The 26,595-nt window shown below is 39.6% G+C and overlaps 1 protein-coding gene across 3 annotated transcripts; it reads left to right on the forward strand.

Annotated features, from left to right (window-relative positions):
- Positions 1-1,875: 1,875 nt before the first annotated feature.
- On the forward strand, positions 1,876-25,987 carry LOC125906176 (calsenilin-like). 3 transcript variants are annotated; one of them, XM_049604629.1, is made up of 10 exons: positions 1,876-1,982; positions 2,191-2,285; positions 8,672-8,846; positions 21,159-21,283; positions 24,171-24,240; positions 24,649-24,719; positions 24,811-24,918; positions 25,014-25,118; positions 25,309-25,371; positions 25,466-25,987. In XM_049604629.1, the coding sequence occupies exons 2-10, from the start codon at positions 2,280-2,282 to the stop codon at positions 25,511-25,513; spliced, it is 771 nt and encodes a 256-aa protein (XP_049460586.1). In that variant the 5' UTR covers positions 1,876-1,982; positions 2,191-2,279; the 3' UTR covers positions 25,514-25,987. The 3 variants fall into 3 exon arrangements, with proteins under 3 accessions (XP_049460586.1, XP_049460585.1, XP_049460587.1); XM_049604628.1 differs by lacking the exon at positions 1,876-1,982 and having other exon boundaries at positions 2,145-2,285; XM_049604630.1 differs by lacking the exons at positions 1,876-1,982; positions 2,191-2,285; positions 8,672-8,846 and adding an exon at positions 16,332-18,558.
- Positions 25,988-26,595: the final 608 nt, after the last annotated feature.

A 26,595-nucleotide genomic window follows, 5' to 3' on the forward strand; every position in this document is an offset into this window, starting at 1 on the left:
CTGGGCAGATCTACGACGGAGGGAAAAGGCACACAGCACAGAACACATACAGCTGTAACAAGAGTTGAGATGACAAAATCAAAAAAGACCTGCCACTTGACCTGGTCTTCAACACCAATGACTCGTGAGCCTTTATTTAAAGAATTGAGAATAGGGTTACTTCAGGCAGGACACAATGTCAAGCTCAGCTCACCTCACAGTTACATCAGCTGATCTCAAGCAGCCCAATAGCTGATTGCTGATGGATCACATGATTCCTTTCTCCACAACCAATTGGCAAATCTCAATCAGGGCGCCCTGTTTAAACTGCTCTGGCCTGACTGCTGTTGCTGCTTCCTCTGCAAGCCTGTTTGCAGCCCACCTCCACCCCAGCTCCTCCTTTTTATGCTGTGTCTGACTTGTCAATGCCATTGCTGTTAGTCATTAATGCTGCTCTGTTCTGTTCCTGAGAGGGTCTTTGCTGCTGCTCTCTCTGCCTTAGGCTTTCCACGTAGGCGCATGGAAGGGCAGAGAGGTTTACTCTCTGCCATCGGCTTTCCATGTAGGCACGTGAAAGGGCGAAGAGATGTGTTCTCTCTGCCTTAAGCTCTCCACGCAGACGCAGGGAGGGCGGAGAGGTTTGCCCTCTCTGCCTTTGGCTTTCTACAAGGGCAGAGCGGTTCCAGAACACAGCCATACCACCAAATATCAAATTGCAAATGGAAATAAAGTTTTCTTTAACTAAAGTGGTCCTGATTGAGTTTTTGTTCATTTATTTTGGGCTTCTATTTAATAAGACAGCTTACAGTAAGAGTGAAAGAGGGGATGATATGTGGCAAAGGACTGAGGGTCTAAATCAAACCCTGGGCCACGGCAGCAAGGACACACCCTTAGTACATAGTACACCTGCTCTACCAGGTGAGCTACTGGCTGCCCTGACTTGTGAGCCTTTTCACTTAATAATAGTTGATACCCTTCACCAAGCCTAAAGGTTAAAAAGTATCATATTTAAAGTGTACCACAAATCCATTAATTTCTTTTTTATTTCCTTAACATTAATCATTTTATTTTATCCAGACATAAAACATAAAGCACGCTACAACATACAATATCAATTTAAAGGAAGAATAATAAAGAATACATGATGAATTAAATAAAAGAAGACAGACAGACCTCATTCTGTTGTTTATGAACGTGCAATGTCAGCATTACTTTTTTATGATGAAATGCAGTCAAACTTGTTTTAACAAATAAAAATGAGAAGAGCATTCGTGAATTAATGTTAATTTATCATTACTCTATTGTAAAATGGCATTACATTTGGTAAAGAGGGCATAATGACTTGTTTAGGACCCGGAATTCAAAGTTTAGGACATCCCAGCTACTCTGGACTTTATAGGGTGCAAAGAGTTGAGACTCTGACATCATAATTATTTCTACATAATGCTGCCATTTTTATCCTGCAAATTGTGCACGACTTTTGCAGCTCAAAGATAATGACACACCTCAGACTGTCCCCCCAAAAAACAACTGTGAGTGGCTCAGAGTGAGAGATTGTTCCAAGTACCCTGTAAGACTGTCTTGTCTGTTGATATGAGGACTGTAAATCTCATAATATAATACTCCTCCTGTTATTATTATTATTATGATATCTGAACGGCATCACAGAGCTATAAAATCAAATCTATTTGGACAGTATGTGAGTATGAAACACAGCAATCTTCTTTAATTTCCTCAGAGAATCCGACTGTTAGCGCCTGTCTGAGTTTGGACCCATACACCATCACTGCAGGTTATAATATGTCTGGCACTTCTAATAATATGTGTCACGATGTGAACACCTCATGCACACCTCGCTCCTTCGGTCGCCCTATAAATTGTTTGCCTCATCTTCACTTGTTGAGAGCAGCTCGGGCTCCAGTGCTTCCAGTGTATCTGTGGAGGATCACGACCTCTGCTGCAGATCACTCTCTGAATCATTCTTTAATCCTCTGACTCTTCAGGTTTGTTCCTCTGTGGCTGTGATTATTGTGGTTTTATAGTGTGTGTGTGTGTGTGTTCCTCGGCACCTCAGTGTGTGTGTGAGTGTGTGTGTGTGTGTGTGTGTGTGAGAGAGAGAGAGAGAGAGAGAGAGAGCTCTGCACTGCGAGCAGCTCTGCTCCTCCTTGAAGTAGCTGGTGTCTCTCTGTCTCTCTCTGCATGCTGCTGCAGATCACTCCAGGGTCGTCTGAGGAGCGCGAGCGGAGGACGATTGCAGCGATTTTTCTTTTCTGCAAAACAGCAACACACATCCAGACGCAATGCAGGTACAATTAACATTGATTACTGTTTGCTTTCATTTACTTATTGCTGGAATAGACGCGCATGCAAACTGATTAATCGTGGTAATATTCCTTTATGTGCTGATATTACAGTTTGTTGCTAACTTGAAATGGTCTTGGTACTTTCTGATTCATCTGCAGCAGAAAGTCTGAAAACTGAGCTCAAAATGAGAAAAATCACTAGACCACACATTTTATTGAGGCATGCATTGTGATTTACAGTGTTGGAAGAAGTAGCCAGGTATACTTTAGAAAAAAATCTTACTTTTAAAAATTCTCTTAGATTTAGTGTCAACATTGGGGGACCAAATATTAAACTAAAGGTTTGGGAGGTCCTCCACCAGAAAAGTTTGAGCATTAAACATTTAATTTACTGCATTTTGGTGGTTTAAATGCACCCGTTTGTGTACTTTCTGCATCAATTTATGGTGGAAAAGACTTTAATTTTGTCAAAATTAAAGTCCTCTGCTGCTTTCATGTTTTATTGAGGGGGACAAATGCATGTTCTAAATATTGAGGGGTACGTGTCCCCTGTGTCCCCCCTGAAATCGACACCTATGCTCTAAGTAAAGAGGTATGATGAGCAAAACATACTAATCAAAAGTATAAACATACTAATTGTGCAGAATGGTCCCTTTCAGAGTATGATATATACTGTACTACTGGGTTAACATAAGCAGCATTGTTATGTCGGCTGTTAAATATCTTTAACCACTTAATAGCTGTTGCATAATTTAATCTATAAAAATGCATTATATATTATTTATTGATCATATATTTTGTATCTAATGTCTGTTAGATATATTTATATATGATAAAGTGGATTAAATGCACAATATTTACCTCTGAAATGTAGTTAAGAGGAAGCAGTGGGCGATATGGAGAAAATCAAATATGTCGCTGACCTTAATATCAATATTGTGATGATATTGTGGGGTTGACTATCTGTGCTGTCACAAAATGTTTATACAATGAGATTTTTGGTAAATAATCACCAGTAATGTGAGTATAATGACAAGGTGTTTAACAGAAGAGTCTGGTAAGTCCTGAAAATGTCATCACTTTACTGTAATTCAGTCTTTAAAACCTGGGAAAGACAGCATTTATGATTTAACAATATCCCAAATTTAAGATGACATCTACTTTCTTATTACAATATCAATATGTTGATATATTGCCCAGCCTTATAAGTGTAAAATAACATAAAAAATAAGGTCCTTATGTAAAGTACAAGCATCTCAAAATTTGATTTCAGTGCAGTGCTTGAGCTGAATTTGTGATTTCAACCTTTACATATAATTAAAAAGGGCGCATGCATTGTATGTCAAGCTAAGCTCAAGGTAGATACTCATACGATATTCTGTGTTTTTCATGAATATGTTAAAGTGGAGTTTGAATGACTTCAGGCCAAAACATCTGAGCCATATGGCATACAGAGATGAAAGGAGGTCAGGAGCATCACAGGTGATAAAGAGTTGTGTCAGGCTGTGCAGGCGGCAGGACTGGAAGCCAGCACACAAGCATAGGCAACATATGTGATGATCAGTGGAGGATGGTTGCCCACAGCGTTCACAGGGACTTGGATGATCACAGGGAGCATCTCGCAACTCAGCGCACATGACTTCAGTCCTTTGAATAATGCAGCTCTCTTAATGTTAAGAACCCAAATCATCTAACCCGAACTCACGTGGTTGCGTGTGTGTGTGTTCAGTGTGTTTTCAGTCGTTATTGTGGCTTTTGGAAGATCCATAGAACATTTCACTCGTAGTCATCTTTCACCTCACCGTTGCAGCCAACTCTGATCTTTTATTGATGCAGTTTTAAGGAGTGTGAATTATTGAGCGACATTCTCGATGCTCTGTATGCTTTGGCATCCTTTCATATTCAAATAGGGGACCGGGGGGACAGACAAGCTCCCGAGACAGTAGCTGTACCTATTTTCTCTACAAAGTCTTTACATTACAGCCTCTTAAAGCTCTTTACCACAGGCGAGTAAAAAGACTTTGTAGAGACAAAGAAAAAGGATTAAGAGAAGCAAAACAAAGCCAAAGAATTATCAAACTGTCTCCAAAGAACCAAACGAGAAAGGAAGGAGGAAGCGTCTGAAAGGCTGAACATGTAGTAGAGTCAGGCGGAACGGTATAGGGTACAATCACAGTGACAGCAGCTGTGAGTCATTCATACTGTATGGGACTGAAAACCAGTCCAACAAAGACGTGCCTCAGAAAACAAAATATTTAAAATGGGAACACAAACGCATCACAGTTATCATCCTCACATTACAGCAGATTGGTTAAAATTCACCCATTAAAGCTTTATTATCGCCAAAACATTAATGTGAATATAGAGACAGCGACTGTGCATCTGGTGTAAGAGGAGATGTCATGTAGTGATCAAAATACCTGGAAACTAGAGACCATCTTGCAATGGGATCACAACAGCTGTGACACTGATCTTAAAACGAATATGGGCCACTTGCATAAAGTGGCGATGTCACTGACCCCCTTTCCCAATTCCTGCCCCCTCACTGTCGGCGCCCTTCGTCGGACCACACCCAGCTTCAAACTCAGACTTCACTGTGATCCCAAGTACACACCTGTTAAAGGACAACTTCGGTATTTTTCAACCTGGGCCCTATTTCCCTATGTGTATGTGTGCGTATGATTCATGGGTACAACTCGTTCTAAAATTGGTTCAGTATTGAGGGGGTTAGGGTTAGGGTTAGGAGCTGCAACCGGAGCTGCGAAACGAGCTAAAACGGTAATGGGGGCAAATACGTCCCGTATAAGTTTGCGCATTAAAAGTGCTTTTTTTTTTGCCATTGACCGGTTCAGATGGCCAGTGCTATGAGTGGAGTCAGCTGTCAGTCAGTGCTGGAGCAGAGAGGGGGAGGGCGGTCCCGCTGGGTACTGTAAGTGAGTATGTGTGTGAAGTGTGTGTGTTACGCTAGAAGAGTCAGAGGACAGAGTCTTTTACAGGCTACTCCTTGGAGTGTTACCGGAGTTTTTGGAGTGCTCAAATAAACAGGCCTTTTTCCCAAACGTAAGAACAGGATGTCGCGTAACACCCCGTACAGCTTTCATAGGCTGCCTTTGTCGGACGGTGAGATGCTGAAGTTGTGGCTAGTTGTGCTACAAATGGATGCTAACACTCCTGTCCAGACACTGCTCCTTGCAGACCATCGGGTCTGCAGTGCTCACTTCTCCCAAGATGACTACTGCCAGCCGAAGAAGAGAAGACATCCAATCCCGAAACACCTCTTCCTCAAGAAAACGGCTGTCCCACGAGTAGAGACAGCTACAGACACAGTGGAGCAAAGCTTGTGATATCACACAGCCCAGAGGTAAGGGAAAGGCTAAGTTAGCATGCTATTTAGAGAGATAGCACTGGCGATCTGAACCAGTCAGTGGCGAAAAAACACACACTTCACACATACATACTCACTTACAGTACCCAGCGGGGCCGCCCTCCCCCTCTCTGCTCCAGCACTGACTGACAGCTGACTCCACTCATAGCACTCATAGCACTGGCGATCTGAACCAGTCAGTGGCGAAAAAAAGCACTTTTAATGCGCAAACATATACGGGACGCATTTGCCCCTGTTACCGTTTTAGCTCATTTCACAGCTACGGTTGCATCCGCCTCCCTCAATACTGAACCAATTTTAGAACGAGTTGTACCCATGAATCACTGTAAAGAACTGCCTTGCCCATCACTAATTCACACCCCTGTTCTTATAAGTCCTCATTTTACAAGAATATTTGATTTTTCCCAATTCTTTCTCTCTTTTTCTGGAAAGTAAGCACATTCAAAACTCCTTCTTTATCCTTTAATCTGTATAATGCATGAAAAAGAGAACACCATTTCACAGAACTGTGTAAACTCATCCCTTCTTAAATGCGATGTTTGTTGCTAGACACAAATGCAGCATGAAGATGCAAAAAGTCTCCAAGAATCTACGAGAGCCCTGCTATCTCATACAGATAATCAACCCTTATTTTGTTCAGCATTTGAGTCTTAAAGTATTGATTACTGAGGTATCGATCTGTTCAAACATACTCACCAGTTGGCTGGATGTCTGAATGTAACTCCTGCTGCTGGTCCAGCTGGCACAGTGTGTTTTATCTTAGAAAGCTATGAAAGCAGATCCAGCTCACCAGTGCCAAAGCTCCTGTTATGTCACACCACCTTGTGATTAAAAACCTACATCAATATATAACTTGTCCTTCCAAAAAGGCATTTATGGGAGGTTATACCAGAGGAAACTGTGCTTAAATTGGACTTTGTGTAAGACAGCACCTTATATGTAATATGTCTCTGTTTCAGGGTCTTACATTAAGTGTTAAAGACCTTCTGCTCTCTGTAATTTTCATTCTGTACCAGACAGTGGATGACAGGCATATAAGGCAAGTTGCAGTGAAGTTGGGAGCATTTCCTGCCTTTCTTAGATGTAGTGCAGTAGAGACAGGACATGAGGGAGATGATGTGTAACAAAGGCCGTAGCAACAGGAGAACCAGGGACATTGCAATTACATGGTCAGTTAATTTTCTAAATCCAATCTACCAACAGCAACACAGAGAGTCTGCAGCCATACTAGTGGCTCTGTGAGGCTTTTGTTAGGCACAATGGTACTTCGAACTAAATGTTAACATGCCAGTGCCAAGTAGGTATAATGTTAATTGTGCTCACCATCCTAGTTTAGTATTTTAGGATGCTAGTATTTGCTAATTAGCACTAAACACAAAGTACAGCTGAGGCTGATGGAAAATGGCAGTCATTTTGAAGGTGACTGACACTTTTGACCCTATGATGGTGCTGGATGAAAAGTTAAGGGTCACTAAAGTTATTACATTTCATCCTGAGGTGGACATGAGTCATTGCACCAAATTTCATGACAATCAATTTAATAGTTGTTAAGGCAGTTTACTCAAAACCACAAGCAAGAACTCAATGGATCTCTAAAGTCATAAGGATTCATCCTCTGAGCACCATGAATATCTGCACCAGATCTCATGGAAATACATCTAATAGGGCAGGGATGCTCAACTTGCTTTGCCCAGGGGCCACCTCTGCAAAATGGCAGGTGGCCAGGGGCCAGTTGCTGATAGCTTGCACAGATCAGGTTTACACAGAGGAGTTTCTAGGACTTGATGACATTCGGGGCTTAGCTTGGACCTCTGGCAGGTTTCAAGGGGATCCTTGCCTGGCACTTTTTTGACAAACAAGCTTTGTTTTGATGCTTTTTATGTACCCTGGCACCTAATTTATATTAAAAGTGCAAACAAAATTCACATTTTGGAACAACTTATTTTCATTGTGAAAGAAAATGGATGGGAGGCCACATGACAAGTTTTCACTGGCCAGATTTGGCTTACGGGCCACTAGTTGAGTATGACTGTAATAGGGCCCAATTGTTGAGCTATTTCAGTCTAGACTAAAGTAGTGGATAACAAAGGAGGGGAGAAACCTACACCCTTATGCTAGCTGCTATGAACAACCTGGTCTTACTCCCAACTCATCAAATACCAAAGCTAGGTCAGTGGCCCTAGGTGTCAGACATGCTGCACTGAGGCACCCCTTAGTGGCAGTATGAGACGCATCAGGTGGCAGCATTTTTTGACGCTCCAGACAACTACCGTAGTGTAAAGAGCATGAGAGTTCATCTAAAGTTTGTGCAGGAAGGGAGGTGGATGGGTCAAACAAACTCTGGATTTTCACCCGGGAGACCACTGTTTCCCATGTGAAACCACAGTCCATCAAGTTATTTTAATAACAACATAGTGTGCCAGTATGTGTAGCGTGATATGCAAGTGACATATGTCACACATGTCACAGATGTCATGGATGTCATGTGACACTGACGTTATTTTATTATTTTAAGTTAAGGCATTATGTTGTTTTTTTAAACCTAACCATGTCCTTTAGTTGCCTTCCTACCTAAGGAAGTACCTAGAACACAAGGTTGTTGTTTTTTTAACCTATGCTCTAAGTTTATTTTGAAAAGGCACTATGCATTTAACAAGCAGAAACTGTACTTTTCCTGTTGAAACAGAGGTGTATTTTGAAAAGACATGATTCCGGTAACAAGCGGAAATTGACACGCTGTCCCTGAGCATCCAAAACTGACACTGGACAGGCACCTAGCATGTCATAGTTCTACATCTAGGGCCACTGACCAAGCCTCTGTATTTGACGAGTTTGGAATGAGAATGCATTAAAACCAATAACATGGAAGAAATTACATCTGGGTTGTGTGTCTCTGTGTGGTCATGTGGACCCTCTGGTGGGGACTCCTCAAAGTGCAGAAGCACTATGAGGTCTGTCTTCTCTTTTCTCTCTCAGCGTACAGTTTCTTTTCTGTCTTCCTCAGGCGGACGGGAAGGCAGTGGATGGTGGCCTGCTGCCTGATGCCAACGGGAAAGACCCAAACCAGGGTGGACAGACAGACGGCTCCAAGTGGCAGAAACCACGGCTCACGCGTAAATCTCTGATGAAGTGTTGTCTCGTCAAGTGGATTATCGCCAGCACCACACAACAAGGGCCAGGTACAGGCACATAAAGAGGTGCACCACCAGGCTAACGCGTTACACAACAACAACACAGTGTATCTGCATGATTGTGTGTGACAGCAGGCGAAGTGGGATTCACAGCACCGCAGGAGGAGAGATACATAGGAGGGCAGGCCTTCAATCTCCTGCACTACAGAATACATGAATTTTAAAACATCTGCTCCATCTACTGTATATTCTCGCCCTTCTTTCCCTCTGTTCAGTATTTACAGCACAAACTTCTCTCTTTACTAAACGCCACTTCTATTCAGCAGCTAATCTGTCAGTGAATGAGCCGCTGCCGCTTTCGCTCTCACATCTGAATCTGCTTCAGAGAATCAAGTTTGATCTACCACAGCTTTTCCTCCCCATCTATAACACTCGTTTGCCATACCTTTTCTCTCATAGACACAAACACACATTTCACATCAAGAAATTTAAAGAATGATTTCATACAAAGGTCTACCTTTGTAGCAGAAGATTCTTAAGATGGGGAGCACAGTGTCTTCCACTGACTGCCCCTACATGCCCCCCTTTTTCTCAGCTTATCTAAATTATTGACATTGTCCTTCTGTGTGGGCAGACAGTGCAGACAGTCAGTTGTGTGCATGCACTTGACAGGCAGGACAGACTTTCATTTCTGCAATCTATCCAAGCAAGATCTTATAATTCCTTCAAACTACTTGTGATACTTTAATCAGCCTGTGTAGCAAACACTATGATGAGGAGATAAAATGTCTGTGCTGCAGCGTCCAGAAATGACCTGCTGTTGTCATTTTCCTGCTGACTTCTCTCTCTGCCAAGAGACAGATGGCCATGTGCCTTGGACAGGATGGTGATGTAAACAGTAACAGAGCAAATACTCCTGATGGCTGACAAACCATCAATTTGAGCAGGCACATAGTACAATTTAATAAAGTATGCCATCCTTCCTTTGGACTCTAGCAATGAAATGTGCTCAGTCTTTTATTTTAAAGGCCTCTAAGTTTATCTGCAGTAGGAATGTTCTGAAAATCTTCTTCACCATTAAACTCTACAAGCTCAATTACATCATCGTCCTCACTTAGTAATAATTTTATCCATCAGGGATGTTGGTTACACATTAAAATTGAAAAATGTGTTGAGGGTTTCAGCCGATCTTCTCCACTTTATAACCACTTGGTCGCCACCTACTGGGCTGCAGATGTTATAGCACCTGAGTGTCTCTTGCACCACTGTCTCTGTGCAGTAGAAGGTGGTCTGCACTCAGCGTCTCACACAGATGTATCTCATGCAGAACAACCCAATAAAAATGCTAGGTTGCTTTTAGAGGCATGCTTTCACAGAAACAAATATACTAACTTTAGAAAAATATATATGCTGGAACATGCAGAGTTACTGTGAACCAACTACAAGGAACTTTTGGAAGTGAGTAAATATAAGATATATTTTTGTTTTTAATGCTATTGTCATGCTTTTGCAGTACAAAGAGGAGCCAGTTGCAGGACAGCTGGCAGGTGGATAAAAGAAAAAGAGAGATATTATGTAGCTGGTAAGAGACAAAACTGCAGAAGCGGACAAACTCAAACTACAAAAACTAAACTGAGCACCAACCATAACGGCACATGATAACAGGGAGGCAATCCAGCAAAGAGCACTACTGACCTACACAGACAACCAGACAATGAAAGGACAGCACACAGACTAAATACACAATGAAATAATTAACTAATGGAACTTAGATGAAGTGGAGAGCAGACAAGAATAAGCACAAGGACATGATATGACTCACAAGCAGACTGACTACGAATAAGACATGAAACAGCAACAAACAAAAACCCAGGATCATGGCAAATTTTTTTTTAACACAGCTGTTTGCAGGATGCAAAGCAATGAGGTAATGTATATATTGTGGCTGCTTATTATTAACTGTAATATGAAACAAAGTAGACTTTAAATAAATAAAATAGACATATAACATACTTTCTGGGGTGCCCAGTAGCTTAGTAGGTTGGGAAGGTGCCCCATATAAAAAGGCAGCGTCCTTGCTGCAGCAGCTGTGGGTTCAATTCCAGCCCAGTTCCTGCATGTCATCCCCTTTATCTCTCCCCCTTCACTCTTCAAAACTGTCTTGTAATTAAAGGGAAAAAAAAACAAAAAAAACCTTTAACATAGCTTCTAGGAGGAAAAGGGCCAATGAGTTAAATGAGCAACCAAGGTTGACTCGTGTATTCACATGTGCTTCTTTTTCTTTTTCTTGCTGATCCCACCTTGGTATCAGCCATAACCACAAAATAACATCAAAAATAAAATTCTCTACAGAAAATCTCCTCCTGCTTCCTTTTAACTGGCTAACGTACTACTACTTACTGGGATATTTTGCCTTGGAAAAAATAAACACAGGCTCTTTTCAGTCTGCATGCTGCAATCGTTTCATCTGCAGGGAATTGGACTCGGGGACAGGCATGAAGAATAACTATATAATAATAACCAGTCTTCTTGCTGTTTGACTCATTTGTTTATGCAGGTCATACAGAGGCATCAGTATTAAATTGAGACTGTTCTATAACCAGTTAAAAACTCCTTGTAGCTGCTTTAATGATGCAATGCACAACAGGGTTTACACATTGTTGCTTCTCTCCTTATAAAAGTGAGAATAAACAGTCATTATCACTCCACATCAGCAGAGGATGTTGCATGTTATGTTTTCTATGATCTGATAACAGAGGTTTTTAGATATGTTCTGTCTGTGCTACGCAGATAGAGCTTTCACTTTGCCACCTCATACTTTAAATGAACCAGTGTACTCAACACTAAACATTAGCAGACCCACTCCTAGGAGCTCCTAGTCCAGCTCCTATACCGTACTCATCCAGAAATGACAAATCACTTTTTTAGTCTTCAGTCTTAATGTGGTTTTTTGAATGCCCTCCTATAATTGAAGAACTGCGGGTTGATCTTGAACAAATGATTGCAGCATACTATGTGAAGTGTCTTTGTGTTGCTCCTGAGTTTGAGCTGTTGTCTAATTAGGTGCGAGTAAATTAAACAAAGGTAGTGGTAATGTGTGAATTGGCCAAATATTTCAGAGGTCAATTGTACAGTAAATACCCATTAAGGCTGCTGCTGGGACTCCTGCACATTCTTCCCCTTGATAACTGTATAAGAGAGAAAGCTATGAGTCATATTATATTATAGAGAGTGAAAACATGTGCGCTTTGTGCCAAATCATGTCAGCTGTTAAATGTCTATAGATGATGAAAAGTGACATTTCAATGACTATGAGTCCATTTTAATTTTAGTTTTTCAGTTGATTAATCTTAGCAATGCACATTTGAAAACTATGTTTGACGATGCAATTCAAATTTTAATTAAATTGGACAAAATTCATATGAAAGGCCAGGGGGGATCCCGCTTGGCATGGTGCAAGGTGTGTGTGTGCAGCCTCTCCAGAAAGGTAATTTCTTGCCAAAAATAACACTCATAAAAATCAATGAAAGACTTATAAGCGTGCACTACGAAAAAAATGTCTGAGAGACAGCAAAGTTCGGGGGTGTTTAACAGTGTGACGAGAACTTGTGTGACAGTTTTTGATAGATGGGCTCGGGCTCTGAGCTGTAATGTTGCTCTCACTGCAGTCATTAAGACCTGATGGTGAGACTGATGGCTGCACTGTCTGCATCTCTGCATGCTTAAGCCACCTCACTCTTGTCTGTATTTAATAGAAGAACAGGGATAGATCAGCACTTAGGGCGCATTAAACAGTATAATGCTGCATTATTTTTATGGCAGGCGAGTTCCCACATGAGCTCATACATCTTGCATGTTCTGTAATGGCTGAGTGTGTTTCTGTCGGTGAGGTCAGATTAACCCACACATCAAAAACACAACACAGACACACACACAAAAAAATCCATATATGTATGCAAAGGGTAACTATTGCACCATTTTTATTAGCTGCGTGATTCATCACCGCCATCTCACAGTTAACACTCATATAAGACAAAGATAGGCACAATATTTTTTAGAAGATTTGGTTGTTTTATTACATCCTGTGCAAGACAGGCTTTCCCCCAAGTCTTTTCTGACAGAAATGTATTCATTACAACCAAACTACGACTACTAACTACTTAACAAGAGCAAGCTTTATTTGTTTCGCACATTTCACACACCAGGGCAGTTTAAAGGGCTTTACAGAGCAATAATTCACAAGAGAGGATCCAGATTTATGATAAAAGCATAAAAGAATAAAGAGGAAAAAAAGATTTAATAGGGAAAATTAATTCTAAATGATTTACAATTTTGAATAAAATCACCATTAAAAAGAGCAAGAGTGCAGACAAGAGGTGCAAAGATCAAAAGATTATTTAAAATGATTTAAAGTGAAGTTTAATAAAGTCGCAGTGCAGTTAAAATCAATACAGGTATATGAATAATAAAAATTACACTGCAGAGTAAGAAATGAATAAATATTTGATTTAATAAAAGGCAGCAGCAAAGAGATTAGTCTTCAACCTTGATTTAAGAGAAGTGAGAGATGGTGCAGAGCTGCAGTTTTCTGGGAGTTTGTTCCAGATATGTGGTGCATAAGAGCTAACCGCTGTTTCATCACATTCAGTCTTAGTTTAGTCTTTTAGTCTTTTTTGCTTTTTTCATCATGCCTGGAGGAGTACCATTATTCTGGCTGTTAGAAAATGTGAATCCCAGGCAAAGTCATTGTGCAGTGTTAAGTCACAGGCATCTTTGTCACTAGATCAGTGGTTCCCAACTGGTGGGTCGCAGTCCAAAAGTGGCTCACTTCACTGCAAGTGACTCTGAAACATGTCAGAGCTTTTATTTTGAAGTGCTGTTTCCTGCTGTAGAGTAAGTGACTAAAGCTGAAAACACACAGGTGCCGCCGCGGCATGGTGTGTCAAGTGTCACCCCTAGCACACACTGGACACGTCATGCTGCAGCTCGTCAACAGACAACCATGCAAAGTTATTACTACTTTTACTGAAAGATTTGTACTTCCTCCACCTCTGCATTGACTTACAATCATGTGTGAAGAGCCCCTAATTAAACTTGATTTCTCACCTGAAGAGCCGATCTCCAGAGCTATGACTCACCAGGCAATATCTTTTTGGCCATTGTCTTTATAATGGTAGGATTGTGGGTTGTTTAATTCAGAATATTTCTCAACCTTAACTACAAGTCTCCCCTTATCCATTCTTCATCACACACAAGACAGCAACATCTTTTTCATCAAAGGTTAGGAGAAGAGTCAAGCTGCCATAGGAGCAGAGAAAAGGACCTGCAGCAAGAGCTGGTATGTACGAGCCGAGAGAAAAGTGGGGGGAAAATGCATTTCAATTTGGGGTGGCAAGACTGGAAATAGGATGGTGGTATGAAGTGCTGCAGGGTGGCGCATCCAAAAGTGCCAATCTGCATCTAGTCACCGCAGCAGACAGAAAACTAGAGTCAGTGAACTAGCTTGACGGACTTGGCCAAACGTAAGTATGACACTAAATGTATTAAACTGCGTGAACTTTGAGCTAATGACTAAGGTGACCTCTGGAACCTGGGGCTGGACCAGTTGGGAGCCACTGCAGGTATACTATTTAGCCTATATGTGTATGGGGTGCCGTTTGTAAAGTGTCTCACGCTGAAAATAACATCAACATTTTGCCACATTTAGCTTCAAACAATGTTTAAAAAAGTATTGTGATTTTTTTAACGTCACCTTTTACCACATTTACAGCAATATTTGTTAACTTAGAAATATATTAAATAGTTAAATCTAAATATTAAATGTGGCACCTAAATGTTAAATGTTAAATCTAAATATTAAATCTAAATCTAAATGCTAAATCTAAATCTAAATCTAAATCTTAAATCTAAATCTAAATGCTAAATCTAAATCTAAATATTAAATCTAAATCTAAATGCTAAATATAAATATAAATATAAATATAAATGTTAAATCTAAATATTAAATCTAAATCTAAATCTAAATGTTAAATCTAAATGTTCTGGGTGAAACTAAATATTTAGCTAATATGCAAATTCACACTGCCGGTCACCGGAAGTACCAAAATAAAAGCTCGAGATGGTCAGACTGTGTTTATAGAATCAAATAACGAATTAAAACCAACTTATCGGGGGAAATGACACTTGAACATACATTAGCGTGATAATAACTACCTAAAATAACAAGAAACGTGTTTGGAGAAATTTTATTTGATGTGTACTTTGAGTTGTTAGTGCCCCTTCTGAGGGAATCACCTTGTTGTTTACAAATACTTCCGGGTAGAAGACCAGCGGAGTTTAGCAACATATATATATGCACATCTCACGTTTTTCACGTCACTGTATCACCGTTTAGACTAATCTGGTGTTTGTAAAGCCTATAAACACTATGACTGAACAAACATTACTATCACGGTCTGAAATTAATAACATGGTTATCGTAGATTAGCGAGGCTAACTGTTAGCTGTTAGCCCTGTTAGCGGTGTGTCTGTAATGACTCACTAACTCTAAACGGTCCGTGAAGAAAATATTTTTTCCAGCGGATGTCTTAGTTACAACATGATTGAGCTAACTGGAGTAGTTTAATGTCGTATCCGACAATGGGAGACATTTAACAGATGACGTCCTGATAGCTTTGCTGCTGCAGCCACTGGTGCTTTCTAGACATCGTGATTTCCCAAAACTGAATAAATACCACACATCGCAACACAAAACTGCTTTGCTAGCTCAATCATGTTGTAACTAAGACATCCGCTGGAAAAAATATTTTTTTCACGGACCGTTTAAGAGTTAATGAGTCATTACAGACACTGCCAACGGGGCTAAGAATTGACGGTTGTTAGCTTAGCTTAGGTTGTTAATCCCTCCGAAGGGACACTAACAACTCAAAGTACACGTCAAATAAAATTTCTCCAAACACGTTTCTTGTTATTTTAGGTAGTTATTATCACGCTAATGTAGTTCAAGTGTCCATTTCCCCCGATAAGTTGGTTTTAATTCGTTATTTGATTCTATAAACAGTCTGACCATCTCGAGCTTTTATTTTGGTACTTCCGGTGACCGGCAGTGTGAATTTGCATATTAGCTAAATATTTAGTTTCACCCAAAACATTTAGATTTAACATTTAGATTTAGATTTAGATTTAATATTTAGATTTAACATTTATATTTATATTTAGCATTTAGATTTAGATTTAATATTTAGATTTAGATTTAGCATTTAGATTTAGATTTAATATTTAGATTTAACATTTAGATTTAGATTTAGCATTTAGATTTAGATTTAATATTTAGATTTAACATTTAACATTTAGGTGCCACATTTAATATTTAGATTTAACTATTTAATATATTTCTAAGTTAACAAATATTGCTGTAAATGTGGTAAAAGGTGACGTTAAAAAAATCACAATACTTTTTTAAACATTGTTTGAAGCTAAATGTGGCAAAATGTTGATGTTATTTTCAGCGTGAGACACTTTACAAACGGCACCCCATATATGTGTACCAAATTTTATGGCATGCCTTCGAAATAGTTTTTGAGATATTTCAGTCTGGATCAAAGTGATGGAGTAACCAACCAATATCCCTGGAGCCACGCCACTAGCATGGCCAACAAATACTTTATAAAGTGTTTTCTAAATTGGACATCAGGCAGCAAACTCATGATCAAAGTAATTCACCTTTAGAGGTATTTATTGATGTTACAGAGCTGTTTTTATGAACATTGTCATGGCATTGTGGGATAATTAATCTGGCGTAGTGTCCACTGATTATATTCTGTAATATTTCACCTCGTGTAGTCTGAAATGTACATACTGTTGATATCATAGTAAAGTTTCAGACATACTTAAAAATCTCATCTACTGTTTTAGTGTACAAATAGTATGTAAGTATGGAATTTTGGATGCAGCCATATACCTGGGACATTTCCCTGGGTGCTCTCAGTGTCATCTGTAACACCTTTCCCAATTCATTGTCTATGGAGCAGCTCAAGACTTTGTACTTGATGACGTCACAAATCTAAGTTAAGCAGTTTAGTTGTTGGATTATGGAGAGAGGTGTTCATGTTTAGTAATATTTTCGGACTGTCTGAGGTCACAGGAAAAACATGTATGTGTTTGGTAAATGGGTACAGTTCCCCTTTAATGCCATGGCCTCAGTTTACTATTAACCATGCTGACGCACTTTGGCAAACGAGCCTTCTCAAGCTCCACAAGAGCTGCAAGGTTTTTTATAGACAATAAGCAGTAAGGAACTATTATGACGTATAATAGGCATCTTACATCAAAAGAATACAAACATAGACATCAAAATCTCACCCTGAGACGTCGATTGCAGACACACAACTGCTCCTTAGGTGCTCTGAAGTCATAGTATCGAATCGTTTTGTATTTTTGGAGTGGCACCATCCCAGTTCATTAGTTATCTCAGTAGCTGTTTGACTCAGACATTAAAGACGAGTCCATTTACATAAACCCTCCCCGGCTATCGAAATGCATTTCTGGCCCGCTTTCTCTCCCTCTTCTAAGACCAATATTTTACCTCTCGACAATTGATTTGCCCTCCACTCCCCTTCGTACTTTAACTGAGTCCATTATGTTGTGCAGAGTCATCAGCTGTGAACTATACTCAGATTCTTCTTCACTTTCATAGTGCGCCGGCACATTATAGTCATGCAAAGACTCACTTGTGTCTTAACAAAAAGTGGAAAAGTACTTTCAGACAATTAATACTCAGCATGTTTGTTACATGGAGGATTTACAGAAGCTCCAAACTGACCTCTGAGGTGTGCAGCTCGCCCTTGCAGCACAGATATGATTCACTTCGGCTCGACTATTCTTAACTACAATGTCATAAACGAAGCACCGTTTTTACAGTCACAACGGTCACAGTGTTTTTCAGCTCTGAGTGAATCCTCCTGAGTTATTGACCGCGTGTATGGCTGAACGACCGAGTAGATACAAGCAGCGCCACACAGGGCAGGGCAGGCTCCTTCATTCTAAGTGCTGTTCATATCCCAGCCATCAGCGGATGTGGATCAATGCTTGGTTTTACAGCTTTGCATCCTTGAAATGACTGAGCAAATAAAGACAGCTTAGACTGTCAATCAGAGACTATTAGTAAAGAAATTCCTTTAGTAACAAACCCTCCCTTACTAACCTCAAACACACTCACACACACAAACACACACAAACACACACACAGAGCTCAGGACAGTGTGATAGGAGATGGAGTGAGTGGGGGTGGAGCCCCTGAGTTGATGGAGTTGTGGGAGAGATCCTAAAATGAACTGACCAGGAGGTAAAATGCCGGCGAGTAGTAACAGAGATGGATCGTGTGCGCGTGGAGAAAGCTTTGGATCATTTTGGGGGATTAAGGCTCTATGAATTTCTCTGCACATGATGGACTTCAAATTTGTTTACTTAAAGGAGGATGCTCTGCGGGCTGTCTTTTTTGTGTAGCTGGTCAGTGGTCTAAGTCTTGGGTTTCATTTAAGTGACTGTAACTGCTGATGCCTGTGCAAAAACACTGATAAAAAGCACGGGGCAGGAGGAAGTTAACAGTAAGTTTTTTAAAAGGGCTTTTGCACAGGCGATATCTAATGCAAGGCAACAATGGAATTGGATGGCATGGAAGTAATTGCCATTGTTGTCGTCATCGGACTGTTTGTTGTCGTGCTCAAACAGTTTGGGGTTTGGGAACCTTTGTCACTGGAAGGTAAGAACTAAAGACATGTATGTGCATTTAATTTTTTTGTCTTTGGTGCTCTGTGTGTCATTAGAAGAATAATCTTGTTAAACTTCCTTGTTGTTTGAATTTGTTGATTGTAATAGTGATGCTAAAATTATGAGTAAGTGCAGTCACACAAACGGGCTGTGAAATATTCAAGGATAGGTTCACATAGAAAGAGTTTTTGGTTGCCTTAATTGTTCATCATTTGCAGCAACTGAGAACTTTTTAAGTTAAAAAAGTGACTCTATCCTTTAACTGTGTGTTCACTTTGTCTGTAAATTTTGGTAACTTGTAGATATCAAAGCAAATATTTAACAGCTCTGCAACTTTCTTCTTCCCCTCTCATTTCTTCATCATCATCTCCTCCTCATCTTTATCAACTTACCGTTTGTGTTTTTGCTCTTGTACAGATGGTGAGTAGCTCCGCTGGTATTCCTCCGCACATTATTGTTAAGTTTAATTTGAAACCAGCTAGGGCTGGGCAATATAATATTTTATTGATACTACTGACTAAATATGGTCTTAGATTTTGGATAATATACACCTAATATTGTAGTAATTGTCCTTCCTGGTTTTAAACTCGGAGAATATAAAAGAAGGAACAGTCATGACGACAGTGACAGTGTTCAAGGAGCCAGACTTCAGTGTCAGTTCTATTGGAGTCAGTGGGTCGGGCACTGCAAATCACAGTTTAACCCATCATATCTTTGTTGTTTCACCTTTGACTGAAAAATCCCTCCACCAGATTAAAAAACACGCACAATGTGATGCTTACTGATGGGTTGGGTTTTTTTTCAGTGAAATATGTGCATTTGTTTTCCTTTACCTTTACAGGTCCTGCAGCTGCAGGACAGAGCCATGACCTATTTGGGGACCAATAACAAGGAAAATGAATATGCAAATTTAGATTAAAAACATCAGTTAGCATTATGTAATGTGTGTTTTTTAATCTAGTGGAAGGATTTTTCAGTCAAAGTTGAAACAACAAAGATATGATGGTTAAATGTGATATGTAGTGCCGGCCCCATTGACTCCAATAGAACTGTCGGGCTCCTTGTACGCTGTCCATGTCATCATGACCGTTCCTTCTTTTATATTTTCCTTAAAAGGCATCATTACAGTGAAGTGATGATATTTTCTGAACTTACCAGACTGTTTTAGCTGTTCAATTATTTCCCTTTACTCATTTAGATGTTATATCCATGTTACTGATGATTATTTATCAGAATAGCTCATGTGTAAATATTTTGTGAAAGCACCAATAGTCAACCCCATAAAATCAATATTTAGGTATTTGGTCAAAAATATTGTAACCTTCGATTTTCCCCATGTTGCCCAGCCCTACATCCCAGCCGTCTCTGTAAACTAATTCCCCTTAATTTTTTAATCGAACTCTGGGGTGCCATTGTAGCTCACTTGGTACAATGTGTACCATTAAGGCTGAGTCCTTACTGCAGCGGCGGCCTGGGTTTGGGCCCTTCGCTACATGCCATCCCTTGCCTTTTCTGCTCATCTGTAACTGTCAAATAAAGCAGAAATGCCCCTCCAAAAAATATCTGCTTTTTTAAAAAAATTGAACTGAACTGCTCCGTCCCTTTGGCTGATACAACAAACCCTTCACAGTGGACATGTAGACTTGTCAAACACAGGTGTTACTGATGAGATTAATTATGGTTGCATTGAATTCAGGTGTGATGGTGTGCACTCTGCTGCAGAAACTTCATCAGTGGTAATTAGTGACACCTGTGATTATGAGTCAATGGCTATGTCTTAAATCACTCCCTATTTGCTACCCGCTTATTTTATTTAAGTGTTTGAATTATCAGTGTGAAATTTACACACTATTGACCTAAAAAAATGTCAAAAATGGAGCAGGAAGACTGTAGACTGCACATTTGACCATCCTAAATTCTTCATACCACTTTTTCTCCCACTTCTACAGCAAAAAAATTAAAAATTAAAAAAATCAAGTGCATTACTTTTGCTGAAAAGTGCACAAAATGATGATTCTTGTCAAAAATTTTCGTTTATTCCTCACCATAGAATAAACTTTTGTGTACTTATGAAGGAGCAGGGAGTGAATAACAGGGGGAGTTATTTCAGACACAGTCAAAGTGTCCACAATTAGAAAGGTGTTTATTTTTTCTTTATAGTATATCTACTTATTTCCTTAAACCACCCTAATATTGCCAAGCTTCAAGGTCCTTTTACTCTTAATTTTTACCATTTATCTGTCAAAAAATGTCCCTACATCTTTCCATCTGTCTCATCTTTAATCATATTTAACCTGTACTGTTCATTTTTCTTACCCTCTTTTATCTCCAACCCATCTCCTTGTCTCACCTTTCCTTCTTTTCCTTCAAAATCTATATTTTATTTGTGTAAAGATGGTGAGCATTTTCAGTTCTGTGCCGTACGTTTTTTTTTGCCTCCCATCTCTCTTGATTTTCCAGTATTTTCAACTCCTCCTCTCCCCTTCCTTTGTTTTTTCTTTCTTTCTGGTCTTACGGCTATGTCCTCCCTCTTTTCTTCCTCCCCCCTCTTTTCCCTCCCTGCCCCCTGTTTTCTCTGTTTCCCACTGACAGACAGCTGTGACAGCGACCTTGAACTCTCCATGGTGCGTCACCAACCTGAGGGCCTCGATCAGCTCCAAGCCCAGACACAGTTCACCAGGAAGGAGCTCCAGTCACTTTACAGAGGCTTCAAAAATGTATGAAAACAGTTAGCACAGTTGGCCGTCGCTGGTCATCCAAATTCAATTTGATATAAAAGAATGAGCGTCTGTCTTTGCAGACCTTATTAGATATCAACAACAGTAAAAGAAGCTCGAGGGTGCAGTTGAGACTGAGCAGAAACACAACCAACATTCAGACACAATTTACAATTCCTTAAATAAACACCACATGGCCAAAAGTATGCAGACACCCAAATATTTCACCCATATGTGATTTCAAACAGTACTCTGCTGCTATAACAGCCTTCACTCTTCTACGAAAGCTTTCCACAATATTTGGGGACCTGGCTGAGGGTGTGTAACCACCATAGACTGTAATAATAATGGATGTAGCAACCAAAACATCACCCAATGGTTTGTGGACTCTTGGACTCTTGTTTAAAGCAGGGGTGTCAAAGTCATTTTAGCTCAAGTAGCCTGTAAATAACAAAGCCTTCAAATTTGTCTCTATCTTTTAGTGTAAATTAAACATTCACAATTAATGTGAATTAACTCACCCTCAGAGTGTGGCTTTGATGCTGCTAGCTTTCACAGCCGCGATGCTGATCTCTCGGCTTGAACTAAAATCAGACTTATGTTTCGTCAAACCTGCTAACAATTAATTTCTCTGTTCTTAGTTGTCCTTACAAATTGTTGAATATTTCACCATAATGAGTTTGATAGTGGCATTAAATATAATATTCCATCAGCAATGAAAGGTGCTGTGAGCATGCAAAGCTCACTGGCTTCCCATTTACCTCTGTGAAGAAATAGGAGCTGGTTCATTTGGACAAATAGGAATAGCTGTGCATTTAATCGAAAAAGTGGAATTAATGACTTCTCTGCAATTTTTACACTTAGCAAAGTCATTGAGAGGGCCAGATTGGATCCTCTGGCAGAGCCGAAGTTAACATAATTGGGCGAGAGGCTGCCACTGTTGAGGAGCAGAGGGTGGATCTGACTTAGAAGCCAAGGATGGCTTCGGCCTGTCACTCAAAGCGCCTCGCCCTTAATTATGCTTAAATTCAAGCCTCAATAAAATGTACAAGGGCAAGTTATATAAAAATGTATCCCCTGTACAGTTCTCATGTAGAGGGAAATTAGTTATAGAGATCAAAACCGTGTTTTGCTTTGTTTTGTTTTGTACCACGCTGTAAACATGTTTAGTTCTGCTGTAAAGTTAGGCATTTTAAATTGGGGGTCTATGGGCATGACTAACTTCTGAAGCCAGCCTCAAATGGCTCTCAAAAAACCTGTGGCACTTCCTTGTTTGTTTAATTTTCAGTCCCACAGGTTGCCGCTTGGTAACCACACAGTATGTATGTTTTGTGCATGTGTATAGGTGTGTATGTGAATATGAATGTGTAGACAGTGTAGTAGGGACTTCACCGTGGCCTTGCCAAGACTGTTGCCAGTGCCACAGAGTTGGAGGCACGCTACTGTGGAAAATTGTGGTTACAGTCTTTTTTTGTGACCTCGTGAAATGAAGCTATGACTCCTCGTCACAGTTGCATGTGTTGCCTTTCTAAGGCAGTTTTATTGGAGTACATTTTAGATGCTTGAAGATGTAATTCACAACAGATATCAGAGGAAAGTCTTTTTTTCTACCATAATTATTGTTGGTGCTGATTTTTTTTTGTTCTCAATTTTCTATCTTTTGACCGCTCAGTTTTATGTGATTACCTTTTAAGAAAGTCTTGACCCAAATCTTGAGAGTCAGTGGTCTCAAACATTAATTTGAAAATGGAAATATGTAGATTTATTTGACTGATCAAATGTGTCTTTTGTGTGTTTTTAAAGATCCAGTGTGTAGGATTTAGAGGCATCTAGCAGTGAGGTTGCAGAAATGTGTGCCAAGTGTGTCGGAGAACTACAGTCGCCGACAACACACAAAAACACAAAAACCCCAAAACTCGAATGGCCTTATCTAGAGCCAGTGTTTGGTTGTCTGCTCTGGGCTACTGTAGAAACAACATGATGGACCCAGTGGAAGAGAACCCGCTCCTTATGTAGATAAAAAAGGCTCCTTTTAACACAATAAAAACACTAAGATTCTTATTTTCAGGTGATTATAAACAAATGAAAACATACATATGAATATTATATTCCATTTCTTCCAGTAGATGCCCCTAAGTCCTGACACTGGGCCTTTAAATCTTGTGTTCTGCCAACACAAGCACATGCACGACTGCAGGAGGGGCAGGATATACATTTTTGCAGACTGCAGAGGCGGGTAATGGATATCAGCAGTAAGTGGCTGTAATGTGCCATTAAAGGTAGCAAAGTGTCATCTAAGGAGGAAAAAGAAGAAGAAGAAAAGCTTTACACTTTAAAAAACTGGCAAATGTTTAATGAGGTTTGTGGGGTCTTAACGATACACATGATGAGATGTGGTGTAAATGTTCAGTGTAAACAAAACTGTAATGAAATCTCCACAGGGCGCCTTACTGTTGGTGGCTGATGGCTCTGTAAGTGACATCTCATGAAAAACATGCCTCTGTAGGACATTTTAGTTTTCAAAATCTAGTGCTTTTTGCTCCATCGTTGTTGTGCTGTTACTGAACTGCAGCTTCACTAAAACAGGATGTGAGAAATTATTACACCAGTTTGTACACATGTGCTATCAGTCTTTCCATCACTGTATCACTTTGGGGGGCCTGTATCGTGGGGGTTTATAAAGAAAAAGCACAAAAGGCCTCAGTCAAGATTAACCTGCTCCTCTTGCCCTCTAGTGGCCATAAACCTGCACTGCTGTCAGGGACTGTGTCTGCAGTGTACAATGATATACCATCAGTAACACTAACTTTAAACACTAACCTCTTTATAATAATAAAAACTAATGCAAGCACTCACTTAAATTATGTAAATATTTTTCTTTCAACAGGAATGTCCCAGTGGGCTGGTGGATGAGGAAACGTTCAAGTCTATATACTCACAGTTCTTCCCTCAAGGAGGTACTGTTTGTAACTAATGAACTGGTATCACAGACCCAGTCTGCTATTTTTTTTTTTAATATATATATATATATATATATATATAATTAAGATAAATTAAAATTAATTTTTACTTTTTGAAATATTTTTTATAAAATAAATTGTTTATATTATTATATTATATATAATTTATATTATTGTATTTATATATATAGATATAGATGTTATATTTCTTTTATTATTTTTTCGTAATTGTGTAAATTTTACAAGTTAATTAAAAATGTCTGAACAAACAGAATTAGTCCACATTACCAGTAATATTTTAATTATCTGAAATAGTAGTATTTCAGTTTGTGTGGACTAAAAGAAAAATGTGTGTCACATTTCAACAGTTCCTGTTAATTTCCAATCCTGCCTATTCATTTGCAGATGCAACCACATATGCACATTTCCTGTTCAACGCATTTGACATGGACAGAAATGGCTCCATCCGGTTTGAGGTGAGTTCACCCAGGAATGCATGTTTGTTAATAAGTTATCATGGGCAGCAAGTACAGTGATTAATAATAAAACTTCTTCTTGCTTTTACAGGACTTTGTGATAGGATTGTCTGTGTTGCTTAGAGGCTCTGTAACAGAGAAACTGCGGTGGGCGTTCAACCTTTATGACATCAACAAAGACGGCTACATTACTAAAGAGGTGCATTTAACAAACAATCTTCATTTATGAGAAGTCTGTTGCAGTGTCCTCATCATTGCAGATGTACTGTACTGTGTCTCTCTGATTTCCTGCAGGAAATGATGGCAATAATGACGTCCATTTATGACATGATGGGCAGGTATACTTTACCCAGTGTACGAGACGATTCCCCCTCTGAGCATGTAGAGAAATTCTTCCAGGTATGTTTTCTCTGCAACCACCAAACCACACAGACTAATTCTTGGCATCTAAATGTATATGATTACACCCAGATGTTATACTGATCCAAGACCATGACATGTGTCACTCCACTCTTCAACAGAAAAGGAAATGGTCTTTTAGAGAAAAGGGACACAAATTCTTTCCTTTAAATGTCATGACATTTTTCAGAAAATGGATCGAAACAGAGATGGAGTGGTGACTATTGATGAATTCATAGAAACCTGCCAAAAGGTAAACCCACCATCAAACTTGCCACATGGTTATTGACCGAGTTCATGCAGCTTTGTACACAAACACATTTTCTCTTGTCTCCTTCTCCCAACAGGATGAAAATATAATGGCTTCCATGCAGCTCTTTGAGAACGTCATCTAGCTGCTGCAGAGAGACGTGGATCGGTTATGCTGCATAGCGAGTGCTTCCAGCTGCTTCCGGGCCTGAAATAACTTCATTCATCCTGAGGAAGAAAAACTGGGTCGTGCAACACATGTTAATACAAATTGGTGAACACTATTACTTTTCCTGTCAAACTGTTCTATGCAGAGAAATGTGCAGAGTCCACCAAATCACCTGAGGATGAAATGTTTCTTTGCATGACAATTTTGTTTTTGCACATGATGGAAATCTTTATCAGATGAGCATGAGTGCTTGCCCAACTTTAAGAAGCATGTGATGCAAACCACAATGAACACAAGCGAGGGGTTTTACTGTTGAACACACTGGGCAAACGAGAATATTTTGTTACCGTATTATACTGCAAAGAAATTAATTATGTTTCTAAGTTCTTCAAATTTTTGTGTGTCATTGTCATGTTGACCCAAAACCTGCTGAAATAAATACACCTTCACACACTGATAACTCTCCTGAATATCTTTTTTTACACGACACACAAAGCTGGTGTCTGTGAATGCAGTGTGATGTCCTCAACAGCCATGTTTACTCCACACAAAGTCTAATATTTCATGAATGATTACACCAGATGTGTTGCAATATATTTGATTTTATATAACTGTAAAGCTCAAACAGCAACAAAACAAAATTCTGTGCAACTCACTGCATCTAGTCACATGGTAAATTGAATGTGTTAAGCCACTGTTCGACTGATACTGAACAAAACGTGCCCCCAAGCAGATCTTCTATATGACACAAAGCAAAAATTCATAGCTCTTTGAGAGAACTGCGCCCAGTTCATCGCAATTTGACCATCTCATGTCTCGGAACAGTTATCTCTCTTGTCCTACATCCTCTATGCTCTCTTGTTTTGTACTTGTTTTGTATCACAGACTTGATCTTTTGTACAAAACAGTTTAAATTCTTAAAGCCATCCCTCATGAGCTGTTGTGCTTCTGTTCAGTAACAGTTAACGTACTCTATTTTGGTCTGCATGATGAACCTTTCCATTTATAAGCTAAAGAATGTTCTTATTTATAGATATACACTTGCTCCTCCGGACCAAA

The sequence above is a fragment of the Epinephelus fuscoguttatus genome, linkage group LG18, assembly GCF_011397635.1.
Source record: "Epinephelus fuscoguttatus linkage group LG18, E.fuscoguttatus.final_Chr_v1".
NCBI lineage: Eukaryota > Metazoa > Chordata > Actinopteri > Perciformes > Serranidae > Epinephelus > Epinephelus fuscoguttatus.